Source organism: Andrena cerasifolii, chromosome 12, assembly GCF_050908995.1.
Source record: "Andrena cerasifolii isolate SP2316 chromosome 12, iyAndCera1_principal, whole genome shotgun sequence".
Classification (NCBI taxonomy): Eukaryota; Metazoa; Arthropoda; class Insecta; order Hymenoptera; family Andrenidae; genus Andrena; species Andrena cerasifolii.
In genome coordinates this window covers 10,143,289-10,160,965 of record NC_135129.1, presented here as the reverse complement: position 1 = coordinate 10,160,965, position 17,677 = coordinate 10,143,289, and the positions used below count along the sequence as shown (strand labels likewise).

Genomic DNA, 17,677 nt, shown 5'->3' with positions numbered 1-17,677 from the left:
CAATTCATTCTAACTCAATATATCATTAAAAAACGATTTCCAAGTTCCATCAAACGAAATAGAAAAAACACACGCAAGATTCACTCTGTGGAGTACTGAAACGGAACCCTAACCTCAGAAGACTCAAACGCGAGCCTCCATCAGACTATAACAACCAAACTCCCTAAAAATCAAGCCCTCGGAATTCTACTTAATAAAACTTCAAACACCTTCCGTCCAATTCGCAAGCCACCATTCTCCCGCCCTAACGGTAACTCCAAGGAACAAGTGAACCAGGAACAATTACCTTAACCCCTCTCCGTAACAACCGAAAAGGCAATCAGTTTAAATCCTTTCATTCGTCAATAATCTGAAATAATCATAGAAATATCCCAGCGAGCGATACTAAAAAGAACCTACCAAAATGACAAATAATTTGTGTGTACAAGAGGAACGAGCGAATCGAGTCACCTGGCTGCGCGCGCAGCAACGCGAGCGCGGAGCGGGGACGGTCCGGTTCCGCGTGCCCCCCGCCAATGCTCGCCCGTCAGTCCGTAGCGAGGCGTCACGGGCGCTGGTCGCTGTACGCAGCATGTTTCTCGTGGGTTCTCGCGGTGATCGGCTGAGTGCCGTAGTGCATCATGGTTTCCCGTTTCTCTTGCTGCTGTTTGTGCCGGGGCTGGTGGCCAGCCAGGAGGCCACGCTCACCACTCGGATGCGGGTGATCAGCGAGGATCTGGACCGGCAGCTGAACGGGATCATGGCCTCGCAGGCGCTCAACTACACCGTCGTCAACATCACCGGGCTGCCCTACAACGCCACCACCAAGTTCAACCCCAAGGGCATGGGCCAGCTGTACAACGTGACCAACTCGTTCATAGACTTCGTGCAGACCAAGCAGGCGTACCCCGAAGGTAAGTGTTCAACGAGCAATCTTTGTTATTCGCGAAGCGAGCGAGCGAGGAGAGTCGGCAGCGCAGAGACGCGACCGTAGACGTTGCTTAGGGTTAGGGACAGCTCCACCGCGGCCTTGGTTACGCCCTGCGCGCCGCGCTCGAAAATGGCCGGCCCGCGTGTGTTGGTAAACAGATCGCTGTCAAAAAAATATTTAATACCGCGTTCCGAAACGCATCGTATAAGCTTCCAGCGCTGCTGGCCACGCTATGGGCGGCTTTTACTTGGTAACCTCGTCGACGCGTATTACGGGGAATATCAGTGAGTGCGTTACCGAGGAGTCCTTTTCTTTTTGTTGAACCCGACCGTGTCCTGCGCGGGAGCACGTTTACGCGCGGTCATTGGAGCGTGATTAGTCTTGGGAACGGCAGTGTCGCTAGGAAAGGAATTTTATTACCGCGAAGCTCCGTTTCCCTTCGTTCCATAGGATCGTTGGTTGGTGATACAGTAACGTTCCGGAACATTACGTTATCGACGTGGTTTTAGAATAAACTCGATAAGTATTGAATCACGGAATTAGCTTGTAATTAATATTATTATTAGTCGCGCTGTCAGTGGAAGGTTCGACACTCGATAATTCATTTCGATCTTACTAACCGACGTGCCAGGAAATCGCGTCACTCCGGAATTCCCACGAAGAGAACGATTTATAGAAAAGCACGGCGACTGAACGAGCTGGATCAATGACCCGGTTGCTCGCGTTAAAGTAGTGGCAGGGCTCGAGCATCTATATCAATTCCAACAGGAAGTTGATAGCGAGCATTCGTCATCGCCTAACAGACCTGACGTCTACCGTGTGCGCTCGTATTATACAGACCTTCCTATCCGTCTTTCCGCGATGCTTTTTCCCCCCCTCGACTGTTCTTCCGTTTCGGAAGAGCGTCGACAATGAAAGAGCTGTCGATGATCCGTTCGTTCGCGGCCCACTCCAGCGATTCTCAATCGACAGCTCTCCTTTCCCTCGTCCGAGGTCGACGTTGGACTATTTGCGCGGCCAGTCCAGCGCTGCCGTACGTTTCGGATCAGAAGAACTCTGAATCGGGAATTAGGGCAGCGTGGCTCGTACACTTAAGCTTCGTCGAATTCAACAGACTGGTCAAGGTTATTAGAAAAATGCATCCGAGGTGGGAGACGAGAGGGTGGTAATAATTTACACTTCTTAAGAAACTCAACAAAGAAACATGGTTTATTTTAATACTGAAAACCACTCCGCTCGAAAATTCGATGCTACGTATCTAGAAACAGTGCGACTAGTTCTTAAAGCCCAGACTTCGCCTCTTTCAATTTAGACTGCACAAATATATTTCTATTCTATGCACATATCTCTACCGCAGGATGTTCGCGATAGGAAAGTCTTGCCCCACATTTATCGCCCTGATTATTATATTATTCAAGCCTTTCGATTCGCCTTATGACGCGCAGGAGGAAACTACGCACGATTGATAAGGATCCGATTAAAGGAACGTAATTGATTCGATATCTGTGTTAGTGAGAATAACAGCGATCGATCGTATTCTGTGTTTAATTAATTTAATAGCTCGAAAGCGTAGCGAAACGAATGAGTGGAGTCTCCGCGATTCTTGATCAAGTATTTCGAGATTCCCCGCGCGGATTTCCGCGGTCGCCGGAAGCCAGGATTCGCAGAAGTCGCGGGAACGGATTTACGGCCGAATCCCCTTCGGATGAGCGCGAAAGGAGACGATTTTCTGCTTAGTAGTCCATGACGCGTATTTCTTGCGAGCGACTCTTTCCTCGTCCCGTTTTATCGATTAGTCTCGAGGATAACGGCATCGCTCTAACAGTACGGTATTATTCGCGAACAGCTGACGTACGTCAGCTCTCCTTATCGTTTCGGTACTAACCGGCGGATCAACAGCTTTTATTGGACTCCTCGAGATGCCTCTATTACTTCCGCGCCACGAACAATTGCGTCTTATTAACTGCTATTGCTCCACGAGGCTGGTATCAAATCGGCTCCGTTTCTTTTTACTTCATTCTTCCCCTCTGTTCTATCGCTCGGGAAGAATTCCCATTCGAATTGATGATCGCGGTGATTAGGCGGAGTGAAAGGGTCTTATTAATTTATGGAGCAATTCGATATAATTTCGCTGAATATTCAGCGGTGCGAAATATACTCTCGCCGCTAAATCTCTGCCCTTCCATTCGCATTTTCTTCCCTTTAAATTCCTATTAAATTCGCCACTGATCTGGACGAGGATCCAGGCGATTGCGATTTTATTAGCGTTGTCCACGATCCTCGCTGTTTCGAAACGATCGACTGGCTCTAAACGGCGAAGCGCGTTATCGATCTCCGTTGGCCATCCTCGGACGAAAGCGACAGATAGTGTCGGTTTTTGAAAGATCCAACTGACGCGCTGCGCCTCAGAGTCTCCTCTATAGCAGCGTTTAAACCAAGCAAGATGGAGTGAGCATCGTTCCTCCCTAGGAAACCACCGTGCAGGCCAACAGGGTGGGCGGAAAGCATAGTGGGGTTCCGAAAGACCGCGTCTTGACTCGATGGGATCACTGTAAGGAATTTTGCTATTGGGTAGGCCATAACACGATCACGAATTATAAACGTTCGCAACAGGGGAAACCTACCCGCAAGGTTGCCAGCAGCAAGCAACGCACCAGGAGAAAAACGGTCACCCATCTTTCCCCGATACGCGGCCCACGATGCTTAACGTCGGTGATCGAACGAGAACCGGTGTTTCCATCGCGGCCACTGCCGCTGGCGGACAAAAGCGACAGTCGATCCGTCCTTTCCTCCCCGACAAAGGGTAGCACGCGGACGCGAAAGAGGAACAACGTCGCTCGAGTCCTCCCACGAATCACGCGATTCCTCCTTTGTCGTCGACGCTCTCGCTGTTTCGAGTTTAATTTAGAAGGCGTTCCTCGATCCCCGCCGTGATTCGCCCTCCCCCTGATCAGGGGCTGATTGGAAATTCCTTCAATCCGCCGCGATTGCCGGCTTGGAAAAATCGGGGCTTAGGCGTTGAGTGCCATTAAATGCGAAGGATCGATCGAGCCACCGAAGCGCGATTGCAGTAGAGAATTTTCGTGCTTTGGAAACGCGTTTGTCCTCCACTTCGACAAAATTCATGCTCGTTCATTGCAAATTACAGTGGAACTGTGGCGCGCGTAGCTTTGGTTTTCGATCGGAGCAGAAGGCGACCACGGGGTCGTAAAGTTTGATTCGGAAACTATGATTGTCAGCCCTCCGTGTGTGCGAGACGCAGAGCGAGTCGTTTGGACACTGAAACTTCAGCTATCTCTCTTATCCTATCTCTCTTATCGTCGCGCGCACTGTTTGCAGGCTTTAATGAACCGGAATGAATGAAATAGTAAGGCTTCGCGCTTGGGAAGTAGAATTTCTGTCTTATCTAACGCCCAATCGCAAATTCTGCAAACTGCTTCCTCCAGATTAGGCTCGGCGACAGTGGCGTTGCTGTTGCATTGCTTGCTTCTCCGAAAACAGTGATTATAACGTTGATTCGCAACGAAAATCATTTTATTAATTTTCTGCGTCGATACGCCCGGTACAAAACACTCTGAGCGTTTGTTTTTATTTCAACAAGGACTCTCCGACAATAGTACAGATAGCTCAGAGTTCTACTGAAATTAGATAACGATATAGAGCTTTTCAATGCTGGTGAGTAACTTACCAGAGCTCTCGGGTATTGTGGACACAATTTCTCAATCGTATAAAATTTAAGCAACAAAGTCACTGTAAAGAGAAATGGACAGTGGAAGTTTGCTCGAATTGAGGGGGTGGCCAGCTTGCATAATTTCAGCAGGCAACGATTAAGATAAAAGAGAATCTACCGGTGGACGAGTCAATAGGCAAAAATAACACGGCACCGTGGAAAAACACTGCAATTGCGCGTGATTGAAGCCATCCATAACACGACAGTCAATAAAAGACGCTGCAAGTTGCACAGATGTTGCGCAAGGTTTCGCTGCAGTTTCGTGTGCATAAATCGCAGGAGCTAGATCACAGTCGGCTAATCCTTTTAGCATTAAACTGCCTCTTTCTGTCACCCAAAGAGCGATCGATGGAGCCTGTGTTCCACTTAATTATTTAATTAGCGAGGTACATAGAAAGCAGTCGTTTTTTTGCTCTCCCTGCCTCTCAGAGATCTCTCTTTTCATTCGAACACTGAAGCAGTCCATTGGTGGCACTGCGCTCTTATCTTCTCATTCTTTGAGCCATTGAGCTTGAATCATCGTTCTGCGAAGCTTCGTTCAATCTCCCCTGCGATAAGTTACTAAAAGGGACCTGCAAACACCTCTGTGTGACTTCTTAATTTCTCGGAGCAACGGGCTCCGTTCTACTGGTTGAAGTCGAGGAGCCTTTGCAGTGGGAGTCCCCAAACATCCTCCCATAGAAATTCCTTCCAAGCTTCTGTAAAAAATAACGCAGGGAAGTGCAAGTTCGAGGTCCCTCAGAATAATGGTATTCAAGCATTCAATTTCCCAGAGTAGCAAGCTGGATTCGAGGTTTAGAAATCGACCGGAGCACTCCAGAAAACGATGTTACCCCAGCGAGATGTGAACGAGCACCGTGGCTGGGGCAAATTGCACCATATGCTGTCCAAACAGTGCAGCTAGGAACGGACGCGGGAAGGAAACTGCATTAACATTCTGCAACTTGCTCTTTAGAGCGTGGAGAGCAGGCGGGTCACCCTGGATATTAAATTGAAGTTAGATCCTTGTTGGGAAAGTTTGATTTATTATTTCGCGCGCGGGGGTGGAGCAGTTAGTCTGCTCGCTCGGCTGGTTGCTGCTTGTTTTGGGCGAACTTCGAGGGAAACACTTCTGCTTAACCTTTGTCCACGTCGTTGATGGAGATTTCTCTCCAACCCTGCTTCTACTCTTTATTCGATAGAACTTAACCCTTAACTGGTATACTGTTTTTGGCAAACGCGACTGGCACACTGGGGTCGTGGCAGACCCCGAGTAAAAAAGGGCACAGAAATTTGTAAAGTCGACACTAGAGCAACCAGTTCGAATATTTTCTTCATAGGTACTGTATAAAATAATAGAAGCGTAGAAAGTTAAAATATTATTATAAAATTAATTAGAAATTCAGTTTACCAAATTGTACATCGAACTTTGGGTGCTTGGGGTCACGAGCGACCCCAGGATACCAGTTAAGGGTTAATACGTATTTGCTTTGTCTCGTCTCCATCTACGTTCTACACTTTTCCCAAACTTTATTGCAATGGTTCGAACAGTAATTTCCAAGGCTTCAAAATGACTCTACTCATTTTATATTTCGGGTACTCGTAATCAGTTCGTTGCTCCGCATCTTTAATTTCTAAGTGAATTACCTCTTCGTTTATTCCGCTGTCTTATAATTAGAAAGAGGCTCGAGTGATCTTTAGAGACGCGTTGTCAGAATTCCCGTTTGTTGCTAGAAATTCGCGATTTTTTTAGAGCAGGTACTCGAAGCGCGCGCGGGTGACGCGCGAGGACGACGCGGCGGCGGTTTTAATTAGACACAGGATATTCCCGTTGGCTGTGCGAGGTCGTTAAGCAAAATTTAATCGTATTCGCCCCAGCGACTCGGTAATTAGCGAATTTAAGAGAGACGTTAAAAGTTCACGAGGCGAACACAGCCTTCGGGTTCGAAAGACGAGGGGGTAACGACGAGCGTTAATTTCCCCGGTGGAGGAGGGTTCGCGGAAGAAACGCTGAAAAGTTTCCATTTCCTAGTCGGAGGATAACTGACGGATTTTGCCAGTTTTGCGCGGACAGAAAAATTGATATCTTAATCGCGTAATGATCGATTGAAGTCAAACCGCGAGCTTCGGATTTATAACCAGGGTCGTCACCTCTCCGATTTTAGCCCGGAGACTTTGGATTTTCCAGCAAAGTGTTGTAGAGAAAAATCAGATCGTAAGAAGTTATCGATTAAAAAACTGATATTTTCAAATTCTCAATAGTTCGTGTTTAATCGAATTGCACATTTATTTCTCCCGTATTCCAGAGCGAAGCATTTTCTTCTTTGCTCTTTCCATCTCCGGCTTTATATTCGAATCTCCGGGTTGGAATGCGTGACACTTCGGGATTTATATGGTGATAAGGTGGCAAGCCTGCTTATAACCATAACTCAAAGACCATTACCGTAAAGATAACCAGCTTAACAAGCTGCAGCAGCCAGCGAGTGGTCCCAGCGTTGCCGAGCAGCTTCGCGAAAAAGTCGCAGTTTCCCATGAATGGATACGCGATCGATATCGTTGCCAATTAATATGCAAATGTATTCCGTTACAACGAGACATGCTTGTTGCCCGCTCCGACTGGCTCCCGCGCCTAAAGATCACCCGGCCAGAACTTATTTATACCCGTACGAACGAAACAAAGCCCGTTTGTCACCGTGCAAGAAACATAGCCGCGGAAAAAGTCCGATTCCCCGAGCGTTGCGAAAAAGCGCCCCGTTGCTACTTCTGAGGCTTGGCGAACGCTGAAGGTACTATGCATCTCGAAAGTCCCTTCATCAACGAAGCTCCGTTCTCCATACGGGGCCGCCCTTAACCCTCGGGCGGGCGCGCCAATGATAGGTACACGAACAAGCGCGTGGTGAACTCAGTTGATCAGTTGGAAATAATTATTTTAGCCCCCTTATATGTTACACTTCAGAAACGGTTTCTCTGTGGTAACTTAAATTAAATGCGATGGGAAAATATTAGCAGTGTATCCAAAAATGCAGTAAATGTATTTAAAAACACAGAAATAGTATATGCAAAATATTTTCAACATCAAAAATGAAAATCAACTGGCACGAGCGTTATAGGGTTCTTGAAACACACCACGATCGCGCGGAGAGAATGTTTGTCTAACCGAGACCTAACGAAGGAAATACGCAGATCGGTGAACGGAGTTCACAAAGCGCGCCCGCTCGAGGGTTAACTTGCGCGAGGGCAGTTTTAGCGATTTCTTACCTCCTCCTCCACCGATATAAGAGTTCGTAAGATTTTATATTCCAACCTCCTCGCCTCCCTTCCTCGCGTAATATCTTCTACATTGTATTTTTTTCAGTTATTCAAATTCTTTTAAGGATTTATTATAATTCATTTAACTCGGTTTCGCGTGTGCGATGCAACATCGCTTGAAAATTAGATTTAAAAAAAGCTGTACTTCCGAGTGGCCCCAGTGACCAATCGACACGAGGTTTGGTGGGAGGTGTGGGGAGGGTGTGCGAATCCTAAATCTAAAATTGCAGCTTCGGGTGTTTATTAGTTTCGGAAATATTGATAGAAAATTATTGTTAAATTTCGGTAGAAATTGTTTTGGATGTACCTGCGATATTTGTCTAACTCTGACTAATCTGTCCCCGATAACACCTACCCCAGTTGTCTCGGCTGGCATTCGCCCCACCGTGCACAGACTCTTTTCCGCTGCGAAATATTTTTCGCGAGACAAAGGGCCGATTTTTCCAAACACCGTGCCCGCCAGACAATAATTGGATTTGGCACGGGCGAATCGCGCAGCGAAGCTCGCGGGGTGCGTCTGACAATTGAATGGAGCTCGGGCCACGGCTGGGCGAGCCGTCGTTTTCAAAAGATTTACGACTCCATCGGACCAGCCGCGGGTCAAAGTGCGGCGGGGGAGGCCGAAAGTAACGAAGCGAAGTCACGGTGACAAAGAGAGACGTTAATGAGCCAGACGGCGGGCGGAATTGAACTCCGTGCCGCGAGCAGAGCGCACAAACGGAACCCCATTCGGCGACCATTCGCCACGGAATTCCACCAAACGTTTCCTGCGTCTGCGTTGGACGTCGCGAAATTGCGACCCGCTCGAGTTTCCGTTCAACTGGTTGTCGCCGGTCACCTCGACACCCTTTTCGACCGTTGCGTTTGTTTTCCAGCGCGATCGCAGAGGGATCGATTGCGCTTTGATTGATATTAGAACAGGGGTAGGGTAGATGCACCATTTGAGGCCACTTTAAGGTATTGTATCGGTTTCGGCCACTTCTTAAAAAATATTTTTCCGTGGAAGCAATAAATGTAACCTTATGTTTTTGGCGGTATACTAAACAGAATATATGTGACGTGGGATTCTACATAATGATCTGCGAGCAATTTAAAAATGAGACAATTATGCGCGTGGCCTAAAACAGTGCAATGACCAGAAATTGTACATCTACCCTACCATTTGGAAGGAGCTTAAGGGAAGGTTCCGGTCTAAAAGTCGATTTTTTTTTAGGGGAGGTTCCGGTCTAAAAGTCGATTTTTTTTTAGGGGAGGTTCCGGTCTAAAAGTCGATTTTTTTTTATTTCATTTTTCGAATGTTCAACCTTTTAGTAAAATTCCCGAAGTTATAGGCATTTGAGTAGCGGCAAATGCATGGGTAACACTCGCGTAAAACTTTAAACGCGTTTTTCTCGAAACAGTGTTCTCAAAACGGTGGAACCTGTATCTCCAAAAGTTATTATCCGATTCGACTGAAACTTTTTTTACTTTGAAGAATATACTTCTAGCTAGGGGGAAACCAGAAAAAAATACAAAAAATTGAAAATTTATAATTTTCAAAGGCGTTGAGAGGGCGAAAATATAGGGGGAAAGTGATTTCAAACTTCAAGTGTGGTTATTTTCTTAAAAAATGTCATTTTTGCATTTTTTGTTTTGGCATCCCCCTAGCCAGAAGTATATTCTTCAAAATAAAAAGAGTTTCAGTCGAATCGGATAATAACTTTTGGGGATACAACAGGTCCCACCGATTTGGATGAATTTTTCGACGCCTTGACTTTAACGACTCCCCAGTGCCGTTTGTAATTATTAATTTATAAAACAAAAAATATATTTCTATAATCTAAGACACCCTTAATACAATGCAAAACGCCCCATTAAATTATATACAGTAGTTTTCCTTTAATTAATTCCTAAAGATCACCCATTTTTGGGGGCTCTAAACGGGAACCTCCCCCTTAAGGGTGGGCTAATATTTTACAGGGTGCTTTGAGGATGGTTCTCGACCTTCGGTGATGGTTTTATTATCGATGTACCACAAACTGGGATACTCGGACAGCTCACCTCGCGCACCTGAACCTGACCATGAATTGCGACTAACGAGGTGGGACTTGACATCGAATATTCGACTCAGGACCCTCCGAACAGTAGAATTTGAAAGTACTTTCGCAGCATTGCGGAGCAGTACACGGGCGCTTTCACCTTTCAGTCGTGGAAACGTTTGACCGTGCAGGTCAAGAGTGATGGCTGCGTTCCAGTACGCTGAATCGAAGGCGCGTTTTGCGTGGAAATATCGCGGACCCTGACTCGACGTACTCCGAACAGGAAGCCGGTGTTCCCGGTTGAATCGAGACAGGCGATCGATTTTGGGGAAATTAAAGCTGGGCGCTTGGTTGAACGTGTGGGCGATTTGGCTGGTATCCGCCAGTTTTCCATCGCGTAACCGTGGGAGGGAAGAATGGCGCCGGGCGAATCGTTTTAAGAATCTTCCGAGCGCTGCGGTTGCTCTTTACTGAAAACACCATCGATCCGTTCTATTTTCATTTGCTGCGAACTCCCTGTCGCTGGCACGGCATCGAGTGCAGTCGCGTGCGCGCAATAAACAATAAATAAACGTGACACTTGGCGTATGTGCTCGGCGAAAAGCGTGTGTCGCGATAAAGGTCTGCCGAAGCGCGGCTCGAGCCACGGCTCCGGGGGTTGAAATATTGCTTTCTGATCGTCCAGCGAGCATTACCAATGATCCTCGGCACGCCTCTCTATTTTTGCGGCACGCGCGCTTGAATTAATTGCACTTTGAAATCAAGCAGCAAATCGGAACAGACTCTGAGAAGATTCAAAGACGGGGTCTTCGACTATAAATTAAAGCAATACGCTTCCGAATCTTCAAGTGGAATTCGAGTTGAAGTCAGTGGTGGATTCAGGAGCCTTTCTTGGAGGGGGCGAAATATGTAAAAGTGCATTTTTTAATCTTACTTTACAAGATTTAAAATTTGCTTGAAATTTATATTTTAATATCTCTATCTGAAACTATAACCTAAGTAATTACATTCACATTAATTATTTATACAGAATAGTACACAGTGTCGTAATATTTTTCTATTTTATTACTCTTGGGCGGGCGATCGCCCCCCTCTGAATCCGCCCTTGATTGAAGTGAGTGTTTATTTTTTTATAAAAAAAAAACCACCTCGCGGAGAACTGTAGTACAGAATAGTACACAGTGTCATAATATTTTTCTATTTTATTACTCTTGGGCGGGCGATCGCCCCCCTCTGAATCCGCCCTTGATTGAAGTGAGTGTTTAATTTTTTATAAAAAAAAAAACACCTCGCGGAGAACTGTAGTACAGAATAGTACACAGTGTCATAATATTTTTCTATTTTATTACTCTTGGGCGGGCGATCGCCCCCCTCTGAATCCGCCCTTGATTGAAGCGAGTGTTTAATTTCTTATAAAAAAAAACCACCTCGCGGAGAACTGTAGAAACGAGCGAACCGCAGCCGAATTTCTTCCGCGCGTTCAGTTTTAACAGAGCGAGGGTAGAATGTTACCCGCGAGTCGGGGGAAGAGGGATAGCTAGGCGACGGATAAAAATACGTGAAATTTCTTTCACGGACGTCTCCCGGAAATTTCGTCGCGGCGTGGAGACGGCTCCCATCTTGCACGTCTGCCAAGCCCCAAGTACGACATGTGTCGCGCAGGTGCATACAAGCGAATGCATGCGCGACACCCTCCACACGTGTGCCCGCGATGCACTTCTCTCCCCCTCTGTCTCCCATGGGTTGCGCCCCCGACTTCAGTCTGTGCAATCTCCGCTGGAAATCTGGCGTCGAGGGCGCCCCTTGATCGTCGATTAAACGACACAGGCCAAAAACAGCGTCCGCAATTTTTTCGCCCCCCCGAGGGACGAAATTTCCACGCCTCTCGGCAAAGATGAAATTCGTGCTACAGTATTGTCTCGTTAGCGACTCGATTTTGTGTACACGATACCGACTCTTCGCTATCCCCACCACTTTTGTCTCACTCTTGCCCAGATGGAACGAGAGCGAGCGAGAGGCACTGAAAGCGAGCGAGGACGGTACGAGACCGACGACGCGTTGATGTTCCATCTCGCTCCCCCCTCCGGCCAGAAAGAAGCGAGAAACGAACACTCGGAATTAGGGTTCTGTTCACGATACCGACTCGACGCCGGTCCCGACCAGCGAGTCGCTAACGAGACAATACTGTACCTGCATCCTAGCGCTGCGATTTTTTGAAACTCGAAACGGTACCCAATCGTGTTTCCTCCGAGGCCGGAGTTACCCTCGGGATCGAAAAGTTGGCGTTCCCCCGAAGAAATCAGTGCAGGGTCCAGGGGAGATTCCGCTTCCCTGCGGCTCGCCTACCCCTTTGACTCTGCTCGAAAAGAGTTGCACCGAGTCGTGTACACTTCTGCCGAATCCCCTCGCGTTACTCCAAACATTCGGCGCGAAGTTTGCCCCGGTATTAGCGGATCTGAAGAGCCGGAGGGTGGCACGCGTGCAGCGGCGTGCGTAAACGTGACTCACGCGGAGGAAAGCAGCACTCCTCCGCGCCGGGCCTTCCAGCAGCGCGAACGTACTCTCGAATCGTTACTTTCAGACGGGTCCCCGCTGTGCCCCCCTCGTTCGCGCCATTGCACGCACACCCACGCAGCCGGGCCATTGTGTCCCCCGGCCCTGACTCACGTATTCTCACATTCATTAAACAAGCAGCGCGCAGAGTCCCCGTTCCGCTCGACAGCTGCGCGATGGCGCATGGGGAACGGCCAGACTCCTCTGGCTCTCTTTACACTCTTTATTAGGACTATTGTCTTTATCGCGGGCATTTCTCTTCGGACACTTATTCATTTAGTCGCCACGCTCGGCTGGCTAGAAGAGACTTGCAGCGCTCGATCGGTTTGCTATCTTCGCCCTGTCGTCTGCTCCTACGCTGACGCTTCCCAGTTTCACGCTGTACGCGGTGTGTTGGAATGTGTAGAACGATGGACTGTTCCTGGAGTTGGAGTGTCAGGGACTTTGGGGACCCGGTGACTTGTGAGTTTTCCTTTCTTTCGTCGCAGGAGACCCAAAAGAGGGGAAAACGGTCTTCTCGACCCCTGCGCTTCTCAGTCCGAGAAAACCCTCCAAACGGTTAACTTGTATCGCGCTAAAGACTACTCTTTCTTTCTATTACTTTTAGTTTAAGTTTTACACAGTTCTTATTATTATTATACTGACGATCGACTGTGTAACTTTTATTTTCTTAAATAGATAAACATTGTATTCTAACACGGTGCCTTGATCTGAGAAAATTAGGGAGGACGTGAGTGGTAACTGACTCATTGACAGGGGTTGGCTGAAAGGGTGTAGGGATCGGTAGTTGAGGGAGAAATAAATAATAAATTTCTAAAGATAAGAAGTAAATTTCTCTCTTGACCAATTCAACTCCTGACCAAGTGCAGCGAAGAGACTCGAGTGTCGCGGGGGCGTATTTAAGGGGGGAGCCTGGTGTAACTAAATGAAAATCGAGGCATTTTTCGGGAATTTTTTTTAAAGAAAGTATTTGATAGATCTTTCTGAAACTTTCAGGATATTGTATCAACAGGTTAAGGTATATAACAAAAAAATTTTATTAAAAAAGAGCGGCAAATAACAAAGTTATGCCCAGTCCGTTGGCGACGCAATTATTGCACTGCGGGCAACGTAGCGTCTTTTGGTTTCATCTGAAACCAAAAATCGAACAATTTTCTTTTAGTTTATGAGTGTACGCACAGAACGAAGAAATTTGAAACTTAAAAGATGCAAAATGAACAAATGGCAGCCTCTTGAATAAAAAGTTCAGTTTCCAACGAAATTTTGCCTTAAATGTCTAAAAAAAAGTTATTTATTTAAACAATATCATTATACTAATAACTTAGTACTATGAAGAAAATGTTCACAAATATCCGTGCACAAGGCCAAGTCGATTGGTTGAATATTTTTTCAGTTACATTGCCCGCAAAGTATAAAACTGTCGTTTCGAGAAAAACACATTTCAAGTTTTGTGGTAGCCTGGCGCTCCGTAGCAAAATCGGCTATATCCGCTTTAATTTTTCGAATTTCGTTTTGCTGCTTTGGGAGCATATCATCGCGATGTTTAACTATTGATTTATGCAAAAAAAAATCGATTTCTTCGACCCCCTACACCAGGCTCCCCCCTTAAGCAGCACTTTGCGTCTGCTGTTCCGTCCAATGAATCGCGAACACGATTCCACTTCGCGGAGGATAGCGCCCCCTCGCCGAGCCCCGAGATACTGTTCGAAGTCAAAGGGCTGGCGAGACTTATTTATTTCCAATATTCCCTTGTCAGACACGGGGCTGCTCGCGGATCCCCCGACCCTTCACTTATTTACGACGATTCGCATTCACGTCCCGTCTATCCCCGCGCATGCACTTGACGCGCACAATAGCAGGAAATTAATACGTACCCTGCGACGCAGGCGAGGGGGCGCTTCGTGTCCACGCATGAAGATAAGCGTAGGAGGCTGTTATTTGAACGACGAAATTCCAAGGAAGCCGCCGTGATAACGATGCAGCGAAATACCTCAGAGCCGACAACTTCCCTGGAATCTTTGCAAATTTGTACAGTGGATAACGAACGTTTCCTAAATTCCTGGGGAGGCGAAGTAGCTTCTAACCGATGGCAGAGACGATTATCTTTCTCCCTGCAGATTTCTCTGGGACATTTTCCTACATTTTTACAAGCTTTTATTTAGCTTCGCGCGCGAGTTCGCTAGTTTCTTAGGGTGAAATCTTGCGAGCCAATTTTCACCCTCTTCCACTTGTCCGATCTACTTGAAGCTTCGCACATATATACAGTTCCGATGACGATATAACATTTTCAATAAGAAGCATAAAATAATTTGTAGTAAAAAATTTTTTACGCTCCACGCTTTAATTTTTAGTGATATGAGGGAATTCTAAGGCAGTCATTTAGGCTGGTATGGAAATTACTTTTTTCCTTTTTAGTAGAATTTAATAAAACCCTTTTAATTTGTTTCACTGTAAATTATTGAGCATACGAGGAATTGCGCGAGAAGTAATCCAGAGTTTTATATAAATCCTGTCTGGGAAGTAATTACACACCGAATCCTTCAGTCGGGCCTCTTTATTCAAGGTTCATTAGCTCGGCGATAAAACAGCGATTCAACAAGCGAAAGGACGCGTCTCCTCGCGGTAGCCGCATAAATCTTTTCCTCCAGCGATTCACAGGGCATGTCCGTGCGTGCTGGAATAATCCCGAGCTTTCCCGCTTTGAAAAGGGTGCCTCCTCGAGCCTTCCGCTCCACAGAGTTCCGCTTTGCACGCGAAAGAAAGGGCAAAGAGGATGAGCCAAGAGGGGGGTTGCCTCGGCTAAACGCGCCGCAGATTAAAGCCCGCCATCCTCGCTAAAACGATCCGCCACTTTTTTCAAAACATTTCTCACGCCGATGAATTCGCTCGCCTCCAATACGACTCCCCGTAGAATTACTCGGATTGCACCGAAAGCACCGCAAATTGCTCCAATTTCTACAACTCCTGCATCGCCACAGCAGCTTCAATCATCCCGCAGCATCTTCTTGAAACTCGAAAAAATTCAAACAAAAATACCGGCGGTACGTTCGTACCCATCGCTACTTTGGCCATAACACCCGACCATGTGCACCCAAGCTGTTACTCAAGGAAACAACTAGGGGAAAGAGTTTTCCTCCTCAGGAAGGAGTTTTCCTCCTGGTGGAAGGTCTCCCAGCTAGATTCTTCAAACCCCCTCGACCTGTCCCTGTTTTTCGCCAGAGGAGACGCAGCGTTTCTGATGTCGCCTGGTTCTCTTCACCCGGCTGGAAAAGAAGGGAGGCACATCCAGGGAAAGCGTGTCTGAAAAGCGGAACACGCGGCATTCAGAAATCCAAGGTTCTTCAAACAGAACTTGAACCCTGACTGAAAGGAAAGCTCGTGCCTCTCCCCCGTCGCCCTTCCCTCTGTTTGCCTGGCCAGCTCTGCAGGCGCATACGTGCGTGCTGAAATAATCGACAGCCCTTCTTCCTTTCAAGCAGATTCGTCCTCGAGACTCTTCTCGCATGCAGAAGCTGTACCGCGAAGCGAGACGCAGTCGCAGCGAACGGACCGAGCAACAGAGACAGCCGGGGCCTCCTCTTCACAGCCGAATCTCTATGGTAATTTAACGGGCGGGTACAGTCGTGTCGGAAAGCACTTTCGGGACCGTTAGCCACAATATCCAAGCATCCTCCTCCGACCGCACCGCGAGTGCACTCCGCGTGCCCCCGATTTCCACGAGCGCAGCTCTCGAGTTACTCTTTTCCCTCTTATCTCACAGTCGCGTACCGTTCGATTTCATTTCTGCCCGAGCGAAGGCCCCCGCTGCATTCCTCCTCGATGCTCGAGCACAGAAAACACACTGATTCGAGCCCCGAGGGGTCCAAGTCCACCCGCAAAGCAGTGGGATCTCTCACTCGAGTACACCCTGGCCAGTTCCCCCTAATCGCGCGTCTAATCGCTCGAGAGAGACTCCCGAGAGGTGATCGCGCCCAGGCAGCCGAGTCGGGAGTAGAAAGATCCCAGACAACGATCTCGGACAGCCCAACCTCGGTGGCTGATTATAATTGCGCGGGGCCCTTATACGGGGCGGGGTGCGTCGCCAAGGAATGATCCGGTTCTCGTCCGCTTGGACAGGTTCTAGTTTTTACGGGGCACTGGCGCGCACTGCATTCTCGCTGGATACCTCTCTTCGCGGCATCCCCTGGCCATAAATTCGCCCGGCATTGTTGTGACCGTTTCGGGAAAACTCGCGGGGACTTTTAGCCGCGATTTACGGGCCGCTTCGTCGCCGATAAGCGCGGCCAGGCTCGCTCGATCTCTGCCACGCGGTGTTGTTCTTGCCGTGGGAGACAGCTTTCCCATGCCCGTGGCTGAAGCTCGCTCGAAACTTGATGCACTCGATCGAAACGGCTTCCCCGTCTGGCTTCTCGGACGTCTCGCCGCGGGTGCGGTGGCTTTCGCGCTCCAATTTGCGTTGGGAATCCTGCTAGTTGGAACTGCTTTTGCGAATGGTTTATCTTGGTTCGGGGCCGCGGGTTATGCCTGATCTCCTTGCGCTGAAAGGTGGGGGAGTAGGGGGGGCGCTATTGCCCCTCGATTCGAGGAGGAGTTTCGAATAGACGAGGCTGAGTGTAATTAATTATTCTCGTGCGGTGGGTACCGCGCGACCTTGTCCGATATTAATTTATCCGTGTCAGCTGTTTATAACGGGAGAGGGTTATAATTATTCTGGGGAGATAGTATTGTTCTTCGCCTGTGAATGGTAATGGTGGTATCGAACGATTAGGGAGAAATAGCTAGTCTAATTATACTCGCTTCTTCTTCCTCTTCGTTCAAGCTTCATTTATCTGGGCAGCTTCAATTTCAGATTAGATTTCTTTCTCGTTTCAGTAGAAGCGTATTAAACTGTAGGCGAGACTTTACTGTCGACATCTCTGCAATTAGGGGAGACAGTGAGCCCGAAAAAGTTTGAAGTCGAATAAAACTTTTCCCTTCCAATAAAAATGCGTGGAAATAGGCTTATAATATATATATATAATTTAATATATATATTAATATATTTAATATATATAATTTAAACATTACTGTTGATAAATGACGAATAGCAATACTTAAAATAAAGTTAGAGGATATTAAAATTCAACTTGAAAGAAATGATGCAAGTGGTATCACTTTACCCCATGTATGGGGTAAAAT

The 17,677-nt window shown here is 47.4% G+C and overlaps 1 protein-coding gene across 13 annotated transcripts in view; it reads left to right on the top strand.

The window, feature by feature from the left end:
• The first annotated feature begins 388 nt into the window (after positions 1 to 388).
• LOC143375266 (prominin-like protein) overlaps positions 389 to 17,677 on the top strand; it is a 48,717-nt gene continuing 31,428 nt past the window's right edge. For all 13 annotated transcript variants that reach the window (XR_013086858.1, XR_013086857.1, XR_013086859.1 and 10 more), the window contains exon 1: positions 389 to 893. Coding sequence is in view for 10 of the 13 variants with exons in the window: in XM_076824206.1 (XP_076680321.1) it covers positions 404 to 893 (490 nt within the window). In the remaining 3 variants the exon portion in view is untranslated. The remainder of the gene's footprint in view (positions 894 to 17,677) is intronic.